The 22456-nt window shown below is 47.4% G+C and overlaps 1 protein-coding gene and 1 long non-coding RNA gene across 2 annotated transcripts; both read left to right on the top strand.

Annotated features, from left to right (window-relative positions):
* Positions 1-6456: 6456 nt before the first annotated feature.
* Positions 6457-8121, top strand: LOC120678843. The gene is made up of 2 exons (XR_005676845.1): positions 6457-6968; positions 7838-8121. It is a non-coding gene; the product is annotated as an uncharacterized LOC120678843 (long non-coding RNA).
* A 6996-nt stretch (positions 8122-15117) lies between these two features.
* Positions 15118-18534, top strand: LOC120679577 (uncharacterized protein At1g66480-like). The gene is made up of 2 exons (XM_039961191.1): positions 15118-16232; positions 17925-18534. Exons 1-2 carry the CDS (start codon positions 15567-15569, stop codon positions 17970-17972), a joined length of 714 nt encoding a protein of 237 aa, XP_039817125.1. The 5' UTR covers positions 15118-15566; the 3' UTR covers positions 17973-18534.
* Positions 18535-22456: the final 3922 nt, after the last annotated feature.

The raw sequence follows: 22456 nt of genomic DNA, 5'->3' as shown, positions 1-22456 counted from the left end.
TTCGGAAAAAATTTCTAGGAGCACCTAAAACTCAACCGCAATTATACAAAGATAAAATATGCACCAATGAGAATGTAATAATTCAAATTTGAATCTATGATGTGTTTTAAATATTCTAAATTAATCCTTTTATGCTTGAAAATTATAGGACTAATCTAGACACTTTATAGATGTGAAATTTAGGGTGTTACATCTTATCTTTAGCTTTTTTGCCAGTGAAATGGTTTATCTTAACAGTTATTTTTGCTAGGTGTGGGTTCTAGCAGAGATTTAATAGCTGCTTTTTTCGTAATCATTTAATAGCTTGGATATATTTTGCAAATGCAGAGCTCACATTTGTTTATTCGGAATTTTCATGATCAAGACCAAGATAGTGTAGTTTATTAAGCACCGCCATTCAAGGATCTACCAAGTTTGGTAAGTTGAGTTTTCTTATTTGAAATTGTGAAAGAAGTATCACATGTTAGACATTACTAGGTTTGGATCGCATATTAGACCACATTGCTCCTTGCAGATTGTTTGTCTTCACACACATATATATTAAGTTGAAGCCTCAGTGCTATTCTATACCCACCTTCTATTACAACAAAAAAAATTCGTCAAAATACTGAAGTAATTTTACAAAATTATTGAATATTTAAGTTGAAGCCAAGCAGTTAGTGATTATTCAGTACCAATTTAGTAATCGATATAGGTAGTAATGTTGTATTTATTAGGCAATCATATAATTTATATTGATTAAATATTTGGTATACTGGTATCCATTTGTAGGTTGTCTATGCTAAATCAATAAGCAGATTGTGCACTTTTTTAGTCTAGCATTGTTTTGTATGGTAAATATCATCACTAAAGATATGTCGTAAATATTTGTGAAAACACTAACTCTGCATAAAGTACAGCTGAACCTAATCATAGTGGCTCTATGTAGGGTGTTTCTGATCTTAATGAAATTGTTTTGGTGCGGGTAATAAGCCCACCGTTTAGCTATGTCTTTATCTTAGAGCAATGCTGTTGTACCTAGCCCAATTTTCCAAAACAATATAGTTTAGTAGGCAATAATATGGACCTAATTATACAATTTTAATAGTTATGGCTAGGTAAAACAATGTACTTTGTTAGGCAAAATTATGGTTCCCAGCTAGGCATAATATGGGAAGGAATTATTATAGTTCTGGATTATACAAATCAATATAGTTCATTAGGTGACAAACTACTTGAAATGGACATATGAAATGCTTAATTAGTATCATTAAAATATATATTAAATATTAATCTAAATGCTTATGCCATGTACCAGAATCTTTTCTTGCATGATATATGCTAATTGATTTGCTTCTCTTTTTTCTCATTGTATGGCAGGTCATGAAAGAAAATCATCAGTTATGCAAGTATATTTTTAAGATAATGTGTATATGTGATAATATGCTGGTAGATCTTTTTTTTTTACTGAGATGCCCACACAGGACTTTTTGAGTCATTTTTGCTTGTGATGTAGTTTTTGATTCAGGGAGAGTGAAGCAAATTTGTTTGTGTAAATAGTCGATTATAAACCAAATTGCTAGATTTACAATCATTTGCAGTTCTAAATCATATGATGTATACTAAACATGTGTGCATTGAATAGAACTGAATGTTATGTCCATCATTTGCAGTTCTAAATCATATGATGTATACTAAACATATGTGCATTGAATAGAACTGAATGTTATGTCCATGCTAATTTTTTTAATCCTGGATCCTCCCGTGACGGTGCTTTTTGGGCTCGTCACTTTTTGTGCTTCAGTGTTATTTTTTCCAAAAAAAAGAAAGCGAATGGCAAAAGTGACATGTCTTACAGTCGGCCTAACTTATGGGCGGCCGTACATGACACCATCCAGTACTACTACAATAATCTTTACCGAGTTAGGTAAAAATGATTTACCGAGGCGGGCATCGCAACCGTCCCAGAGCAAAGGTCACGATAAATGTAATCTTTTCTGAGACGGTTGGATGCCTGCCTCGATAAATCAAATTAAAAAAACCGTGGATAAGCTTGTCGAGCCCATCCACGGGCCACCGCCGTCGCTCCTGCGCTACCAGCTACGCCGCCATCCTGCGGCCCAGCGCCACCGCAACTCCCCATCGAGTCGTTGTTGCTCCCGCACCGCTGCTCCCAGCCGAGGCGCCGCTGCTCCCGTGGCCTCGCGCCGCCATCCACACGGCCGTGCGCATCGGGGATCGGGAGAGGGAGGGTGGGCGTCGTTGCCGCCGGAGCTCGAGACCCGCTGTGACCGGATCTGCCACCGTGGGTGCTCCTCCTAGCCGATCCGTCATTGTGGGAGGCCCTCCTAGCCATATCCGCCACCATAGGGGCCCCACCTTGTTGGATCTGCCACCAGCGGGCTCCGCCTTCTGGTTGGACCTCGCGCTGAGCTCGGCCACGCCGCGCGTCGAGCGCCGCCGCGGTCCAACATTCCCGCACTGCGTCGAGTCGGAGGGAGAAAGAGAGGGGAGAGGAGAGGGCATCAAAGGGCGTGGGGAAAGGCAACGGAGAGGGCGCTGAGTCGGAGGGAGAGAGGAGAGGAATCGGCTGAGGATGGAGAGGGAAAGGAAGAGAGCGAGATGAGTGCACCAAACCCTAACTCGATTATGCAATGCAGTTTTTTTTACCGCGTCGGTTAATAGAAAATGACCGTCTCAGTTAATACAATGTGTATTAATTGAGGCGATTGAAATTCCTTCCTGCCTCGGAGGTGCTTAGAAAAGGCCTCCATAAATTATATTTTGTAGTAGTGATCCTTATTAGAATGTTTGCTAATGGTTAGGGAGAGATTAATTAAGCTTTGTTATTTTTTATTTCATGGGATTAATCATAATGTCGCTGCTGAGAATGGACGACTACAAAACTACTCGACTGCTCGTTTGTTGTGCGCTTGATCGGATATGATCTAGCACGCAAAGACTCGAGGATTTGGACTGGTTCGGGCTGGAAATGCCCTACGTCCAGTATGGGGGTGGTGTTCTTGCTCTATTTCTCTCGAGCCCAGGTGCTGAAAGTTCATAGAGGAGCTTACAAGCCTTTTGAGCTGTGTATTCTCTTGGAGTCAAACCTCTAGGAGTCCAACTCCTTCCTACGTGGGGGGCTTCCCCTTTTATAGTTCAAGGTGGGGCCCCTGTTTACATATATCTATTGTGGTGTCCTGGTTCCGCTCGAGAGTCTTTCATCTTCGTCAGTCGTTGGGCCCACCCAGTCGGTCGGGAGTGGAGACCGGAGAGGCTTGAGTCAAGTTGGTTTTTTTTTTTGAGTAACGGGTTTTCTAGCTGCTATCCCGTCCTTGGTCAGTCAGGGTGGCTTTGCCACTCGGGCAGTCGCTCGGAGGTTGTCTCCCATTCTGTCCGTCCGTAGCGCTGCCGCGTGTCCTTCCCTGCGTGGCTTATGTCCAAAGGACGGTACGCCCGTTTAGGGGTGCTCTACCATGGTCAGGCGGTGCTGCCCGGTCACACTCTACTAGCGTAATGGAGTGGTGTGCAGGGGAAGCCATCATTATAGTGTGGGAGGCGGAGCCCGTTGACGCTCTCTTCCGTTGTGTCGTGCGGCCTGCATGGCCTGCACTGTGCCTCTGTCAGGGGGTCCTATGGATCACGTACGCGCGGCGTGCGAAGGGGAGTGGGCGTCGTGCGAGTCTGCAAGAGGCTTGGCTTGATCGGCACGCCCGTTGTACGGGCCGGCAGTCTTGGAGCGCACGACCCAGGTCGCCCGGTACGGCGCTGACCCCGGAGGTGCTAGGTCGGGAGTCCTCCACGTGCTCCCGGAGTGCTGGCCTCTGGTTGTGTTTGGTGTACCGGTTCGTGGGCTGTGCTGCGGTGAGCCCAACAGGCTGCTGGGCCGACACTGTTTGAGTTAGGCCCGTTAGGGACCCCGAGTTTACACCCCCATCACATAAACTAAAGGCAACTTTGATAGTGACACATACAATAAATTTGAAACAAGAGTATATTAGACACTACATTTTGTGCCGCTCATGAAAGAATAGAAGAAACTTCTACCTAACCTTTTTTTTTCAAAACGGCTTCACCTCAACTAGAGAAGCCACCAGGAGGACACATAGATGGAGTTATTTTGGAAGGAGGTTGACCCACACCAAACATGTTCTAATTAGCTCCCAAGTGGCCACCCGCCCCCAATCTTGATTCTACGCGTGACCCGAAGCCAACTCACAGTCGACTCCCAACCAGGGTTTCCAAATCCGACCGGTCCGGTCAAACCGCCGCCCTCCGGTAGCAGTTTACCGGACCGGTTTGACCGAAAACCGGTTGAATTCAAAATCGCATGTGCAACCGGTTCCGACCGGTATACCGGCCGGTATGATCGGTTTGGGAATTTTTTTTTTGAATTCAAATTTGAATTTTGAATTGGGGCCGGTAGACCGGTTTATCGGCCGGTTTGACCGGTTTACCGGTTGGTATGACCAATTTGGGAATTTTTATTTTTTTGAATACAAATTTAAATTTTAAATTGGGGCCAGTTTGATACCGGCCCAAACCGTAACCGGGCCGGACCGGTTTGACCGGCGGACCGGTTCCCACCGGTTTCGTTAACCCTGCTACCAACACGGAGGGTCCTATGCCCACGTGACTCCTCCCATTCTCTTTTCTGTGGCTTGCGCCTCTCCGGTGAGAAGGTATGTGTTTTTTCTTTTACCCCTTCCCTTTCTTCGCAAGATTCACAGCAAAGCGCCAGGGAGAAGCGGCTTCCCTCGCGAGATCCGGTTCTAGTCCGGGTCCGCGACCTTCCACCGGCAAAGCTTTAGGCGGCACGGAGGCGAGCTCTCCCCCCGAGGAGCTGTGCGGCGAGTGGCCGGGTGCGCGGCTTTGGTCGATCCGCCGCTCAAGTTTCGGTGGATCCGGATCGAGCTGCCCGGTGGCATGGAGGCGAGCTCTCCCCTAGGAGCTGCGCGGTGAGCGGCCGGGTGCGCGGCTCACGGGAGGTCGACCCAGAAGACAGCGACGAGGTTTGGCCCGCCTCCCCAGTGAGTTGCGGCAGGTAGGACGCCCCGGTGAGCTAGCCGCCTACGGGGAGCGGCAGCGCGGACGTGGGCTACGGCGAGCGGCGTGCTGCGGTGGCCTCCCCCGCGGATCCCGCGGCATCTCGTCAGTTTTTTGTTTTGCATTTTTATTTTTTCTCACATTTTTTTGTCTTCAAAATTTTTTCTTATTTTTTCTTGGACTTTTCTAAATATTATTTCATTCCAAACTTTTTGCAAAACTTTTTTCTAAAGTTTTCCCGCAAAATTTTCTGCAAAATCTTTGTTTTTTGTGGTCCTAACCTTTTTCCGACCCGTAGATTTTTTATTTATTTTGGATGCAAAATTTTTTTACCCGAGTCTTTCGTTTGTTTTGAATGTAAGTTTTCTCGTCAATTTTTTTAAGTTTGTTTCTTAAAATTTTTTCTTCAAAAGTTTTCTCGTCAAATTTTTTCGCCTCTCAATTTTTTTCCTTGAAATTTTTTTTCAAAATTTTTTTGTCAGAAAACGATAAAAAAGTTACTAAGAAAGGAAGAAAGAAAATGATCATAAGATCGACTGTACGAATCGTAACTTACAAATTGGATGTGACCAACCGTAATTTCAGTAATTTTTGTACGAAAGACGTGCTTGATTTTTGTGAAATAAAATCAACGGATCACACACATTTTCAGTTTCCTACAAAATGATATGGATTTTGTGTCATTTCTATTTTTTTCTTTCAACCAAAGGCACATTGCCCAACTTTATTGAAATCTTATCGAGCAGTTTGATACATTTGACAGACACCAGTTGGGGATACCGCCTGAGCGCACCCAATCGGGACTCCGTGCGCCAAAAATCACCCGGTTGGGTTCAGGAGCGGGGGTTCTGAGGGCCCGAGAAAGCCTCGCCAATGGTCGGCGGCGAGCTCCGGCGAACGCGAGGAGGCCAGACGAGGTGTGTATTTGAGGGGAAAAGGAGAGGAATCGGACCCGGCGCTCACCTCGAAGCGTGTGGAGGTGCTTGCATGCGCGGAACGAGCTCGAGGTGGCGGATCGGTGGCGGGATGCGACGGGGCTCGGGCAGTGGCGGAAGCACGTGGGTATGCGGCGCGAGGAGAGGAAAACGCGGCGGGGTGAGAGGGGCCGGGTCTACTAGGGTAAGAAGAGACGCGAGGCGAGGCCGGGCCACCCTCGGCTTCCGCACCGAGGGCCCCAGGGGGAGGCTCGGGTCCGATTGGACCCGGCTGAAGGAAGCTGATGACGAGTGGGGCCCGCGCGTCGGTGGGAGGGAGAAAGAGAGAAAAGGAAAGAAGGAGACGCGGGTTGGGCTAAACTGGGCCGGAAGGGGAGATAGAAAGGAGAATGGGCCGGAAAGAAAAGAGGGAGAGAATAGAGAGAGGGATTGGGCCGGAAGGGAAAATGGGTGGTCAGCGGCCCAGGTAGAGAACAAGAAAGAAAAATGGAGAGAAAAGGAGAGAGAAAAGGAGAAAGAAAAGAGGGGGGAAAATTATGTTGCTCAGAAAATAAAATAAATACAAAGAAAAATAGAATTAAATCCGTAAAAATTCGGGGAAAAAATCTAGGAGCATCTAAAACTCAACCACAATTATACAAAGATAAAATATTCACCAATGTGAATGTAATTCAAATTTGAATCTATGATGTGTTTTAAATATTCTAAAATTAATCCCTTTATGCTTGAAAATTATAGGACTAATCTAGACACTTTATAGATATGAAATTTAGGGTGTTACATCTTATCTTTAGCTTTTTTTCCCAGTGAAATGGTTTAGCTTAACAATTATTTTTGCTAGGTGTGGGTTCTAGCAGAGATTTAATAGCTGCTTTTTTCGTAATCTATTAATAGCTTGGATATATTTTGCAAATGCAGAGCTCACATTTGTTTATTCGGAATTTTCAGGATCAAGAATAAGGTAGTGTAGTTTATTAAGCACCGCCATTCATGGATCTACCGAGTTTGGTAAGTTGAGTTTTCTTATTTGAAATTGTGAAAGAAGTATCACATGTTAGACATTACTAGGTTTGGAACGCATATTAGACTACATTGCTCCTTGCTGATTGTTTGTCTTCACACACACATATATTAAGTTGAAGCCTTGGTGCTATTCTATACCGACCTTCTATTGAAACAAAAAAAAAACGTCAAAATACTGAAGTCTTTTTACGAAATTATTGAATATTTAAGTTGAAGCCAAGCAGTTAGTGATTATTCAGTACCAATTTAGTAATCGGTATAGGTAGTAATATTGTGTTTATTAGGTAATAATATAATTTATATTGATTAAATATTTGGTATACTGGGATCCATTTGAAGGTTGTCTATGCTAAATCAATAAGCAAATTGTGCACTTTTTTAGTCTAGCATTGTTTTGTATGGTAAATATCATCACTAAAGATATGTCGTAAATATTTGTGAAATTGTTTTGGTGCGGGTACTAAGCTCACTGTTTACCTATGCCTTTATCTTAGAGATATGCTGTTGTACCTAGCCCAATTTTCCAAAACAATATAGTTTAGTAGGCAATAATATGGACCTGATTATACAATTTTATAGTTATGGCTAGGTAAAACAATGTACTTTGTTAGGCAAAATTATGGTTCCAAGCTAGGCATAATATGGGAAGGAATTATTATAGTTCTGGATTATACAAATCAATATAGTTAATTAGGTGACAAACTACTTGAAATGGACATCTGAAATGCTTAATTAGTATCATTAAAATGTATATTAAATATTAATCTAAATGCTTATGCCATGCACCAGAATCTTTTCTTGCATAATATATGCTAATAATTGATTTGCTTCTCTTTTTTCTCATTGTATGGCAGGTCATGAAAGAAAATCATCAGTTATGCAAGTATATTTTTAAGATAACGTGCATATGTGATAATATGCTGGTAGATCTTTTTTTTTACAGAGATGCACACACAGCACCTTATGAGTCATTTTTGCTTGTGATCTAGTTTTTGATTCAGGGAAAGTGAAGCAAATTTGTTTGTGTAAATAGTCGATTATAAACCAAATTGCTAGATTTACAACCATTTGCAGTTCTAAATCATATGATGTATACTAAACATATATGCACTCTGAATAAAACTGAATGTTATGTCCATGCTAATTTTTTTATCCTGGATCCTCCCGTGACGGGGTGCTTTTTGGGCTCGTCACTTTTTGTGCTTCAGTGTTATTTTTTCCAACAAAAAAAAAGGCGAATGGCAAAAGAGACATGTCGTACAGTCGGCCTAACTTATGGGCGGGCGTACGTGACACCATCCACTACTACAATAATCTTTACCGAGTTAGGTAAAAATGATTTACCGAGGCGGGCATCGTAACCGTTCAGAGCAAAGGTCACGATAAATGTAACCTTTTTCTGAGATGGTTGGATGCCCGCCTCAGTAAATCAAATTAAAAAAAAGAAAACCCATGGATAGGCTCGCCGAGCCCATCGACAGGCCCGTCGAGCCCATCCACGGGCCACCACCGTCGCTCCCGCATCGCCAGCTCTGCCGCCATCCTGCGGCCCAGCGCCACCGCAATTCCCCATCGAGTCGCCGTTGCTCCCGCACCGCTGATCCGAGCCGAGGCGCCGCTGCTCCCATGGCCTCGTGTCACCATCCACGCGGCCGCGTGCCGCCGGGGATCGGGAGAGGGAGGGAGGGTGTCATTGCCGCCGGAGCTCGGGACCCGCCGTGACCAGATCTGCCACCGTGGGTGGTCCTCCTGGCCGGATCCGTCGTCGTGGGAGTCCCTCCTAGCCAGTTCCACTGCCATAGGGCCCCACCTGGTTGGATCCGCCACCGGCAGGCTCCGCCTCCTGGCCGAACCTCGCGCTGAGCTCGGCCACGCCGCGCGCCGAGCGCCGCCATGGTCTAGCATTCCTGCACTGAGTCGAGTCGGAGAGAGAAAGAGAGGGGAGAGGAGAGGGCATCAGAGGGAGGGAGGAAAGGCAAGGGAGGAGAGGGCGCCGAGTCGAAGGGAGAGAGGAGAGGAATCCGTTGACGATGGAGAAGGAGAGGAAGAGAGTGAGATGAGTGAACCAAACCCTAAGTCGATTATGCAATGCGGTTTTTTTGACCGCCTCAGTTAATAGAAAATGACTGTCTCATTTAATACAATGCATTAACTGAGGCGATTGAAATTCTTGCCCACCTCGGAGGTGTTTAGAAAAGGTCTCCGTAGATTATTTTTTGTAGTAGTGATCCTTATTAGAATGTTTGCTAATGGCTAGGGAGAGATTAATTAAGATTCATTAATTTTTATTTCATGGGATTAATCATAAAACTAAAGGCAACTTTGATAGTGACACGAACAATCAAATTTGAAACAAGAGTAAATTAGACACTACATTTTGTGCCGCTCATGAAAGAATCGAAGAAACTCCTACCTAACTTTTTTGTTTCAAAACGGCTTCACCTCAACAAGAGAAGCCGCCAGGAGGACATATAGGCCCCGTTTGGGAGGGCTCGGGTCGGCTCCGGCTCCATCACTGTAGCACGGAGCCAGCGGAGCCGCCCAAACCTTGCTTCGGGGGCTTTAGTGAACAGTATGCGTGTCAGTGAGAGGAGGTAGGCGGAGCCGCTTCGGTGCATAGTAGCGCTACAGTAGATTTGGCAGTGGAGCCGGAGCCGGCCGGAGCACTCCCAAACGGGGCCATAGATGGAGTTATTTTGGAAGGAGCTTGAACCACACTAAACAGGCTCTAATTAGCTCCCAAGTGGCCACCCGCCCCCAATCTTGATTATACGGGTGACCGGACCGAAGCCAACTCGCGGTCGACTCCCAACATGGTGGGTCCTACGCCCACGTGACTCCTCCCATTCTCTTTTCTGTGGCTTGCGACCTACCGTGAGAAGGTATTTTTCTTTTACCCCTTCCTTTTCTTCACGAGATTTGCAGCAAAGCGCCGGGAGAAGCGGCTTCCCTCGTGAGATATGGTTCCAGTCTAGGGCGGCGACCTTCCACCGGCGAAGCTCGAGGCGGCATGGAGGCGAGCTCTCCCCCTAGGAGCTGCGCGGAGAGCGGCCGGGTGCGCGGCTTCGGTGGATCCACCGTGTAACACCTCAGGTGTTAAAAAAATAGTAAGGTCATTAACCATGTCATCATGCATAATCATCAAGAGTAAATAATGCATTTCTTGTATTGTCTACAAATGCATGTGTATGTATGTATGTGTACATGGGTATGTGTGCAAGTATAGTGTGACTTTGTAACTTTTCATAAAACAACTCAAAATTGGCTAGTAAAATGCATCTACACATCCCTATTAACAAGGTCTACAAAAGCCTAGTTGACATCATGATCAAAATAATAATGACTCCACATGAAATGACAAATAATTTGAATCATAGTTTTTGAAAATTTAAAATAACTTTCAAATCATTACTCAAATGAAAATTTGCCTGAAATGAAAGTTGTAGGGTTTAAAAGTATATTCAGTCTTGCTTGTGGTTCAACTTTGTTTTCAGGTTGTTGCAGGATTTCTAGGGTACCCACAGCCGGGTGGCGGAGTGCACCCGCCTATTCCCAGTGAGGGAGGACTCTGGGAAGTACTTTGGCGATTGGGCTGATCTAGCTTTTGGAGGAAGCTCACAAGAACACACGATTTAGAGTGGTTCGGGCCGCCGGAGCGTAATACCCTACGTCCACTGGGAGAAGTATTGTTCTTGGTTGTGTACGAACCTATCCTCTGCCGGGCCTTGGCTCTCACCCAGCCTGAGTTTCTTCTAGCGGGCGCCCCCCTTTTATAGACCAAGGGGTGCGGATACATTGGGCATTGGGCCCCGACAAGTGGGCCCAATGTTCTGTGCAGCATACTGTGCAGAGTACTCAAACGACTACAGTGGTTACGAATCTTTCCTCCGATATGCTTCCACGCTCTGCTGCCCCTCTGACTCAGGGGGGTCTTCTCTTGTCCGGTCAGCTAGGTGCCCGTTGGAGTAACGTAGCTTGCGGCGTGGCCTGCTGAGGCTATTATGTAGGCGTCATAATGGGCGAAGCCGAGCCGTCGTATCCGTCTGTTACGGCAGACTGGCAGGCGCGGCGTGGGCGGCGCCAGCAGCTCCACTATCTTGGTAATACGCGATCAATAGTATCTCCTGGTCAAAGAATCGCCTCGGCTTCTGCTACATCAATGCGGACGTCCACCTACCATAATGAATGCTGTGGTGGGTGAGGCTTAGTATGGAGACCAAGCGGCCTTGTACACGTGTCCGTACTTGTAGACACGTGTCGGCTCCGGACCACCCCGAGGCAGGGCGTTGATTTCGTCCTTTTGCGAGGGATCCGGTTACTATACAGGTGGTCCGGGACCCATTAGGGGTCCGGAACTTCCGCGGGGGTCCGGGGCTTCGCGGGAGGTCCGGAGCCCCGGCTGTTTGGTTGAGCGCGCGCCTCTCCTGGGACACGCGGCGCTTCCCGGACCTTTCCCAGTTGTGAGACAGGTCCGGGGCCGTTGTCGAGAGAACCTGGACTCTGGACCACAGGGGTCCGGCTGTTTGGACGTAGCCCAGGATAACTATAAGGCCCTTGCCTAGTCACAGCAAGAGAGGGTACCCCAGTTCTGGGGTACCGACACAGGTGATATGTTTGAAGATCAGATAGCTAGCTTAACTTGGCCATGTACTTACCTCCTGGTTGGTCGGTGGAGTGGGACACGACTCCGGCCGATGGTGATAACAATGAGTGATGTCATGTACGGGCTTCATCGTGACATCTTGTATCGTCGTTTATTTGAACTCATTTTATTTTCGCTGCAGTTGAACTCTGAATTAATTTAAATTTTACATTTCAAGTACTTTTCTGAGATTTCAAACTTTGTTTGTAATAATTATGTTAAGACTCTGTAATGTAAGAATTTGTGAAATGTTGTACTCTCTGGACTCACCTTCGTGTGAGTTTCATGTAAGCTTTGGGTTTCGATCGAAGCATAAGTGGATTCTTCGGGATTTTACCCGACTGCACTGTCGGATTACTCCGTTTGAAGTGCGTGTTAGCCGGAATTACCTTTAGGGTGATGGTTAGCGCACTTGAGCCGGATTAATTCGGGCGGTTCTGCCACACACCGCTCAAGTTTCGGTGGATCCGGATCGAGCTGCTCGGCGGCACGGAGGCGACCTCTCTCCCCAGGAGCTGCGCAGCGAGTGGCCGGGTGCACGGCTCAGGGGAGGTCGTCCCCGATGACGGCGACGATGGGTGGCCCGCCTCCCCAGTGAGCCGCGGCAGGTAGGATGGCCCGGGGAGTTGGCCGCCCAAGAGGGAGCGACGGAGCGGATGCGGGCTGCGACCTCGCATGGCGAGCTGGCCGCCTACGGGGCAGCGGCAGCGCGGACGTGGGCCACGGTGAGCAGCGGCGCTGCGGTGGCCTCCCGGCGAATCCCGCGGCATCTCGCTGGTTTTTTTGCATTTTCTTTCACATTTTTTTGTCTTCAAAACTTTTTTCTTATTTTTCTTGGATTTTTCTGAACATTATTTCGTTTCAAACTTTTTTTCCAGTTTTCCCGCAAAATTTTCTGCAAAATCTTTTTTTGTGGTCGTAAACTTTTTTCGAACGGTAGAATTTTTTTTGGTATTGGATGAAAAAAATTTTAACCGAGCCTTTCTTTTGTTTTCGATGCAAAATTTTTTTACCCGGTCTTTTTTTGTTTTTTGAATGTAAAAGTTTTCTCGTCAATTTTTTTAAGTTTGTTTCTTAAAATTTTTTCTTCTAAATTTTTCTTGTCAAATTTTTTTCGCTTCTCGATTTATTCCCTTGAAAAATTGTTCAGAAATTTTATTTATCAGAGAACAAAAAAAAAGTTACTAAGAAAGGAAAAAAACGGTCGGAATATCGACAGTACGAATACCGTCGCCCGTAAACTAGTGTACCCCCCGCCACCCCATGCACAATGCAGCCAGCCTCCAGCTTGAGCTGCTGGAAGTTACAAATTGGATGTGACCAACCGAAATTTCAGTAATTTTTGTACGAAAGATGTGCTTGATTTTTGTGAAAAAAAATCAGCGGAGATTGAAAAACTTTCACACACGTTTTCAGTTTCCTACAAAATGACATGGATTATGTGTAACTTCTATATTTTTTTTCAACCAAAGGCACATTGCCCGGCTTTATTGAAATCTTATCAAGCAGTTTGATACATTTGGCAACACCAGCTGGGGATACCAGCATACCATTACAGCGTAAACATCTAGAGGAGCTACGTACTCAAATAGCTAAGGATTAGCACGACGGTGCAGCGCACTTCTACCACCAAGTTTAAAACGAAGAGCTCTCTACAAACTGACAGACCAAGTAAACCAAAAGAAATTAGAGAGAACACGACCAGGGGTGTGTATAGATACTCAAAATTTTACAGCACTACAGTAACTTTGAATGTTTGACCACTAATTAGGAGTATTAAATGTGGATAACTGACAAACTCATTCCATAACCCCTAGATGTAATTGCGAGACGAATCTTTTAAATCTAATAATTTGACCATGATTAGACAATATCATACTACAGTAAACAACCTCTAATGCTACAGAAATTAGAGGGCTCGCCTGGCAGTGCCACGTACGGCAGCCGGCAGGCACGCAGGGAGGAAGAGCAAAGCGAGGCAGCTCCTCTACCAGCCGGCCTGCCGGTCGGTCAGCTAGCCACGGCCACGCAGGCACGACTCCCCGCCGCACGAGACGAACAAGGCCGCCGCCGTGTCCCAAGCGCGACGACGACGATCGAGGATGCTGCTGCTGCAGGTGTTGGACAGGACAAGCGGGCGCGCCCGTGCTGTCGCGGACAGGTGGCGCGGCTGTACCGCACCCGGGGCAGGAGCCGCTCGGGGGAAGCCGCCCGCTTGCTTCCTCGTGACCTCGTCTCGCTCCATCGCTCCCCCGGTCGGCCAGTCCCGGCGGCCGCCAGTCACGGGCGGGATGCCTCTAGATGCCCCCGTGATTGGAGGGCCAGCAAGCCGGGGCCGGGGGCCTGGGGCCGTGTTCGCATCGATCCAGCTCCTCCGGCCCGTCGCCGCTCGCTGCATGCCCGCCCGGTGACAAAACCAATCGCCGGTCGATAGGATCTCCTCCAACGACCTGAAGAGGACAGTGACAGCACCGTGGTGCTACACTGCTATCATCGTAGCGGACCGCCGGATCGCGGGTGTCAGCCGTGCGTCGGCGTTACGCACGATAGAACGGGTCGCGACTAGGGCTGGACGAAATCGTACCTCGTTAGCTCGCTGATCAGTTTATAGCTGGCTCGGCTCGGCTCGGCTCGGTTCGTTACAATTTACTAACGAGCCGAGCAACATTTTTTGCTCGTTAGTATAACGAGCCGGCTCGAACTGACTCGCGAGCTGCTCAAGAGCCTATCGAGCTGCACACACTAGCAGGTCCAAACAATATGGCCCAACAAAACCACTCACCGTCTAACCCAATTACTCTTTACTTGTCCATTGTATGGAACTTATATTTTGTGCTGAGACTCTGAGAGAGAGAAAGAGGGACTCACTATTTCGGATATGGAACATGGACATTGATGGATTATCATATATTCATGTATGGAACCAAGTTTATATGGTTGTTCAGCTGTTGCATGTTTTTTGGTTTAATTTATGCTGAGATGCATATTTTTTGAACTAAGATGAGCCTGATATGTATATGTTCATGGATATATAAATATTTGATCATGTTTTATGTTTCAGCTCGCGAGCTGAAACGAGTCGTGCCGAGCCAGATTTTTTGCTCGTTTTGTTAACGAGCCGAGCCAAGTTGGCTCGTTAGGATAACGAACTGGACCGAGCCGAGCCGAGCTAGCTCGTTATCCAGCCCTAGTCGCGACCACGCCCCTGCGGGTGAAGCTTCCCAGCCAAACACGACACCGCGGTCGGCGACGCCCGTTTTGGCCGGAGGATAGTCATCATCGAAGTTCCGAAATAACGGATCGAGAAACAGGATATGGGAAACAACATTTGGGATGAATTTTCACATTGCAGGAATGAAAATGTTCTCCCTTTGCATCCCCGGAACGTGGAAAGCACCCTCTTTCCACATTAATTTCCTGTTAATATGAGTTGGAGCGCAGCAGCCGACGAGCTCGCTCGCCCTCGCGGGCCTGTGCCTGCCCGGTCTAGAAGGCCGTCGCTATTGGTAGCTACCTCACCGCCACCACGCGCCTCGCAGCACATGTGCGGTTCCGATCCGCACATGCGCCTCGCCAAGCTTTTCTCCCGGGGGGCGGGGGAACTGTTGCCGCTTGGTTCGGTCACTGTTCTCCACCACAAACACCCCACATCCATCGGCGATTAAACAAGTGGTTATAGTAGTTTAGTACTAGTATAAGTTTTGACGCGCGCCAACACATACTGCCACGCCACGCGCGCCCTTTATATCCTACTCCAATCCCTCCCTCGCCACGCTCGCCCCTCCTCGATCTTCCTCCTACAGAGACCTCGCCGTCGCCAACGAAATCTCGCTCGCTCAGCTCAGCTCCCTACGTGCCGCCGGCCGGCAGGCTTCGTTCGTGCGCGCGCGGGCATTGTATTACTCCGGTGGCACCTCGATCGAGGAAGCTAGGCCGGCCGCATGGGCAACTCCATCGGCGGGAGGCGGCGGAGGGCGCGGGTGATGACGGTGGACGGCGCCACGTACAAGTACCGCCCGCCCGCCGCGGCCGGGGACGCGCTGCGGGACCACCCGGGCCACCGCCTGCTGGACGCGGAGGAGGTGCGGCGCCTCGGCGTGCGCGCGCGCCCGCTCGACCCGGACGCGCCGCTCAAGCCCGGGCGGCTCTACTTCCTCGTCGAGCTCCCGAGGCTGCGCCGCCGCCCGCCGCAGCGGTCGTGGTCGGGCGCGCTCAGCTACGGCGCCGGGGAGCGGCTCGAGAGCCTCATGCTGGCGCGGCGGTCGGCCTCGGACGTCGCGGCGTCGGCGGCGCTGCTGCAGCTCGCGTCGTCCCCCGCGCGGGCGCCGTCCGTGGAGGCCGCGGGGGACGGCGCCGTGCGGCTCCGGGTGCGCCTCCCCAAGGCCGACGTCCAGCGCCTCGTCGAGGGCAGCCGCGACGCCGCCGAGGCCGCCGAGCGGATCATGCAGCTCTGCGTCGAGCGGGACCAGCGCCGGCACCGCTCCGCCCCAGGCACGCCCCTCGCCGTGCCGGTGGCCGCTGCCGCCGCCATGCCGGCGCCGGCTATAATCACGCGCAAGGACAGCAGCAAGCCCCTCGCCGCCGCCGCCACCGCCGGCAAGAAAGAGGTACGCCGTCCTTCATCACCTCGCACCCGACCCGACGATCTCAAGCTTGTAACTACACGTGTAGATGTAGAGCCGCATTACCTCCAGCTCCAGCGTGGAGACTAACGCCTCATGATAGCTAATCAGTTGTCTCTGCATGCTTAGCTTGTCTTCTAGTAGTGAAAATAAGGGGTGTGTTTAGTTGCGAAAAAGTTTGGATTTGAATAATGTAGCACGTTTTGTTATTATTTAATAATTAATGTCTAATCATAGATTAATTGACGTTGTTAGATTCATCTCGTGGGAATCAGTTAGACTGTATAATTAGTTATTTTTTTAATTATATTTAATATTTCATACATGTATTTAAAAATTCGATGTGATGGATACTGTAAAAAAATTGGAAACTAAACGGAGCCAAAGCCAAAAAAAAATAGTAAAAAAAACTCATGAGCCTTCGTCCTCCCCTGACAATTTCTGCGCCACGCGTCCCTATGGGAGTGTGCCGTATGAGGAGCACACAGACACACAGTACAGTAGGAGTAGCACAGAATAGAGAAGCCAAGGACGGTTGGGGCGATGGATCATCATCAGTGTGGCCATGTGCATGTGATGACGGGGACAGGTAGCATGGGTCGGTCGTCTCTCTACTGCCACCAGTTAGGTAGGTGCGCGGGCGTGGAGCTGAAGGTCAAATTCGGCAAAGCCATAGTTCGAAGCAAGCACAGTACTGTAATGTTCTACTGACGACGACTATGTGATGGCGCTGGCCATGTGATTAGATTCTGATCTCACACAATTATTACATTAACTAGTAAAACTAAGCCGCCGGCACACATCGAGATGGCTCGTGGGGCTAATTATTATGAGCGTTTAATTAGTTGCCACCGCGCACGGACTGCTCAGCCCGACCTCAGCTTCGATCATCCATTGACATGGAGATCACTCGTAGATTATGCTAGATTACTGATCGGCGATGCATGGATTAATTACCAGTTGTTAGTTTCACCTCGAGTTGCACTTGATTAGTTAGGCGTTCAGCCGGTGTGGAGGTCTCGTGCCACATCAGCATCAGACATGACGCGCGACGAGATCTTGTTAAGGACTACGCTTCATTCAAATTAAAATATAATATAATTATAGAGCAACTCCAGCAGGCCTTTTTTTAGATCCCTCCGCTGCCACGAACGAGATCAACGGCCGGCCTGCCATCGTCGGTTAGGCCGGCCGGCCGGCGGTGGTGCAGTGCCGGTGCCGCCCGTTACCATTCGATCGTCATTCGGCCAGTACTGGTAGCCGGGCAGGCCGGACAATCATCCGTGGGAAACTGGGTGTAGGGGGGTCGTGCGTTTCCCCTTTCGGCGGGAAAGTGACCACCTCGCTCGCCACCGACCGAGAAAATAGCTCCCGCTCTTTAGCTTTCACTTGACGCAAAGCCATCGGAACCACTGCAGCCGGCCGCTCACAGTGTACACTCTGTTAAAAGCTAAGCTAGCCGAGTCAACACCGCACAATTTTGCAACACCGGCAAACTAATAAAGCAAAGACCTTTTCGCTTTTCCTTTATTTTTCAAAAGTTTCCGGATATAAAGCGAAGCTAACCGTCACTAGTGTAATATTGTTAGCTGACTGGTTAGGCAACAGAATCTTTCGTTCATTCTGAACTAACAATGCAAGTTGCTCTCTTTTTTCATGATCTTCGTGTGCTTTCAGAAACGGGCGAGGTTCATGACGGTGCCGGACGAGATCATCGGCTTCTGATGATCCATCGATCGGAGGAGCTCGAACTGGAACCTGATCATGCTTCCGGTGAAATTCATCTCTGTCGTCTAAGGCTCTAAAGCCCCAGGATAGCCGGAGAAAGAATCTGCAAGATGGGAGGTAGCTTGTGTGTGACATTGCCGGCCGGGAACACGAGAAGCGCTAGCTGCATGTGAATGCCTTCCTGTCTCCGATCACTGGCACTTGTGTTCTGCAGTAGCATGCAGACTAGCAGTAGCATTTTGGTGTGAATGTGTGTGAGGTGATGCAACTCATGGTACATATTGGACTGGTTGGTGAATGGTGATTGATGCACGAATGCCTAGTAGTGCGATCGAATCCCTACCTTTTCCTCGTCTCCTTTTCCCAGTGCGTATATCCTGCCTGCGACAGCTGCTTCTTCCACGCAATGTAAAGCTAAGGGCATTTTTTTTTCTTTTGCAAGGTTTGCTAGCTGTAGGCCTGTAGTGACTTGACACAATAAAATGGCGCCATGCATGATAATTCTGATAACAAAAACAATTGTCTTGCTGTATTGCAATGCAAATTATTACGACCCTAATACTAGTATTTTGTTGAGTAGGTTCTACATTGTATTGCAATGTTTCTCACAACTGTCTTGCATGCTTGCGTTTCCGCCTGTCAACCTCGAATTGAATTATCCGACAAGAAAGAAGTTGTGTGTCAACGTCGTGGGCTCATTTTGCATTCCGATCCATTGACGACCTCAGCTAACTTCTCCCAAATTTCTGCACGTCACCACCCCCTCTTGTTGCATTGTCTTTGTTTTGGAATGAATCAGCTCGCTCCAAAGAGATCTGTACGTGCTGGTAAACAGATCATATAGATAACAGTCTTGAGCAGAAGACCCTTCTCTGTTTCAGATGAGGTAGTTGCTGCCTCGCTGGTTGTTTCATCCGATCGATTTTGCAGACGATCTTTAGAGAACACAGGAACAGAATCATGTCTCCGCCAACTTTTGGAGTTTCTGTGATAGCCATCATGCTCTAACTAGATGGTGGGAGTCAAGATCCCAGCTAATCTTTCCAAGAAATTGTATCACCGGGCATTCCATAAGAAGAAGATCAGAAGCTCTGATTTGCTCCAGCTAGCAATGCTTTAGTTATGTTTCTGTTACTGGAGAACATCACCGAGTTAGGGCACCCAGCAGAGGTTGGCAGCGAGCGCGATTTCCACCAGGGAACCGCTCGGACAGGCAGGGCAATGTGAGCAAGCTCTCGATCTCCCATCGTCACTACTGGGAGGTTCAAGATGGAGCGAGTACTTCCCCTCTAAACTTCACTTTTACCCTCTTAGCACTACTGTCCAAACCAGGAGAGGATTTCCTGGCCTGGTGGCAAGGTTTAAAATCTCTAGCTAAGCCTCTTAGCTGCTGTCCTCTGCAAGTGCAGCTATAGCTGGATATAGCTGCCAGCTAAGAGATTTAGCTTTTTTATAAAAATTAGAAAAAAACACACTGCTCGCCGCCTTCATCGCCGCCAAAGCTTCTATGATTCTGAACGGTGAAGCTAGTGTGGGATGCCGTTCCATGGGCCACGGTCCTTTTATAGGCCATTTGCTTTTAGCTGCCGCTAAACAATCCATGAATTAGCGGCTATCGCTGGTTATCTCCGGCTATTAGCGTTGACCATTGTTTAGCGCTAAAAGTTGCATCTCCTAGCTATTTCTTTCCTCACTAGCTATCTCTGGCTATAGCTGTCGCTATAGCCGGAGATTTAAAACCTTGCCTGGGGGCTGGTTGATGGTTCTATGAGAAGACAGGTGTTTGTTCAGTCTGTACTGTTCAGTCTGTACTCCGTAGCGCATATCGGCTGGCTGGTAGTGTTCGGGAGGAGGAAGTTGGTGGACGACAGTCTAGTTCTTTGAATCTGGATCAGACACTGCTGGAAAACATGTCATTAGTACGGGATGGGAACCCTTGGTTAATACCGGTTCCTTGCCTGGTCGGTACTAAATGCGCCGGTAAATGTGCCGGCATTTAGTACCGGTCAGACCGTCCGGTACTAAAAAAACATATTTAGTATACCAACTGGTACTAAATTGCCTGCCACGCAGTGGCGCCTGGTGCGGTCATTTAGTACCGGTTGGTGACACCAACTGGTACTAAGTTTTTTCTTTGTTTTTCATTTGATTAGCTTTCTATTCTTTTCTTTTTTTCAGTTTCAATCAATTCGTATTCATATTCGTGGACATTTGCATATTTGTATTCTTATTCATATTTGTGGATGTTTGTGTATTCATATTCATATCTAGCATTCGTATTCGTATCTAGAATAGGAAAGGCTACATATATTATATTTATATACACTTGAAATATTATAATTACTTCTAATATATGATAACACACTCGAAAGTCATAAAACATTTATAAGTTGCCCTGCACATAAGTTTTTTTTCGACAAATTTGCAACAAAAAAAACTAGATGTCCTCTTCATCGCTCCTGTTTCGATCCAATCGACCCACACTTATCCTAGGATCCGCATAAAATTCTTCATTTGGATTCATGACCTCATCTAGGAGGAATCCACAAACTGATTCTTGAATTGTTTTGATTCTTTCCGGTTCAATGAGGCGCTCTGCCAGAGTCCAAATCTGTCAAGTGCAAACACCAATATTTTTAATTAATACATGTATGGAATTAAATGCAAGAAATTATTATTAATGTTATACATACATCGAATTCATGTCGTGTCATCTTCTTGTGGCTGCAAAAATAATGCATGTGCTCACATACATAGTAGCCACATAGGTTGTTTCCTTGTTCTTGTCTCAAACACTATATATAGATGGGTTATGAAATATTCATGGTGTTTAAAGAAATGACAGTAGATGTGCGATATGTATTCGTACCGGAAAGTCAAGTTTGAATTCAAGATCGCATAGTATTGATGTGATTCCTACATGTCTTTTGATGAAGCGAGCCCATGCCTTTTGCATGATGTTTATGAGGTCTTGATATTTTCTTTTGGCTTCCTCAAAGAGTAGAACACCACCACTCGGCATCGATCGATCTCGATACAGAGAAGGATCCAGTGGATGTTGTTTCATACACATATATATAGAAAAAATATTGGATATATAATTATTGATACACATATGTATAGACAAGTGATGAAAAAAGGCAAAGAATTCACTCGAAGTTATGTGGGAATAGAATGAATGTACAAGTATGCTGCCTATCCAAGGCCATGAATATATTCTGCTCGGTCTGATGTGGCCATTTCCTGACACTCTCCTCATGTATAACATATGGGTCTATGAAGCCAATGTTGTAGATCCCTCTTTTTTCGCATTCTTGCATCTTCATCCTACACGATTAAACACTACTAGAAAACAGGCCAAAGGTCCTGGCCAAAGGTACCAGCTATTGTTGCAACCGGTACTAATGCCACGCATTAGTACCGGCTGCAAAAGCAGCTGGTAACTTTGGCCAGCGGCAATCAAAGGTAAGGTGTTTGGTACCGGGTTAAAGCATCACCCGGTACCAAAACTTCAATATAGGAACCGGTTAGTGCCACCAACCGGTACCAAAAGCACAAGGAGGAATAGGTACTGGTTGGTGGAACCAACCGGTGCCTAAAGGGTGGACAATGGCACCGGATTTTGCCATGGCCCGGTGCCGCCACGTGCCCACAACAAAGGCACCGGTTAGTAACATCAACCGGTGCCTATGCCTTTTGTTTGGCACCGGTTGTTGAGCACCAACTGGTGCCTTTGAGCCACGCCTATAAATACGTAAGGCAAAGGATACATTGGAAGCGCGGCAAGATCTTCAACGTATGAAACAACGGGCTGCCCTACATCCAGATAAAAAGGGATAAAGGACGTCATTATCTAGGTCCTGCGTGCTACACTCTTAGTAAGGAAGAGAAGCAAAGTATGTTCGACTGTTTGAACAGTATCAAGGTCCCATCAGGCTACTCTTCGAATATAAAGAGGCTACTGAACTTGAAAGCGAAGAAATTCGCACACGTAAAGTCCCATGACTGTCACGTGTTGATGACGCAATTGATTCCAATTGCACTTAGAGGTATTCTACAAGCTAATGTTCGAGCAATAATCATAAAGCTATGCGCATTTCTCAACACAATTTCTCAGAAGGCAATCGATCCATCGAGTTTAAGCAGGCTACAAGAGGATGTTGTCCAAAGTTTAGTCAGTCTTGAAATGATATTTCCTCCATCATTCTTCAATATTATGACGCATCTTTTAGTTCACCTGGTCAAAGAGATTGGTATTCTCGGTCATGTTTTCCTTCATAATATGTTCCCTTTTGAACGATACTTTGCAGTACTAAAGAAATACGTTTCGTAATCGGGCTCGTCCAGAAGGAAGCATTGCGAAGGGTTACGTCACAGAGGAGGTCATTGAATTTTGTGTTGACTATGTGGAAGAACTCTGCCCAATTGGGATTCCAGTATCACGTCATGAGGGGCAGCTGATTGGAAAGGGCACACTTGGA

The sequence above is a fragment of the Panicum virgatum genome, chromosome 6N, assembly GCF_016808335.1.
Source record: "Panicum virgatum strain AP13 chromosome 6N, P.virgatum_v5, whole genome shotgun sequence".
Taxonomy (NCBI): domain Eukaryota; kingdom Viridiplantae; phylum Streptophyta; class Magnoliopsida; order Poales; family Poaceae; genus Panicum; species Panicum virgatum.
This window is presented reverse-complemented; position numbering and strand designations above follow the sequence as displayed.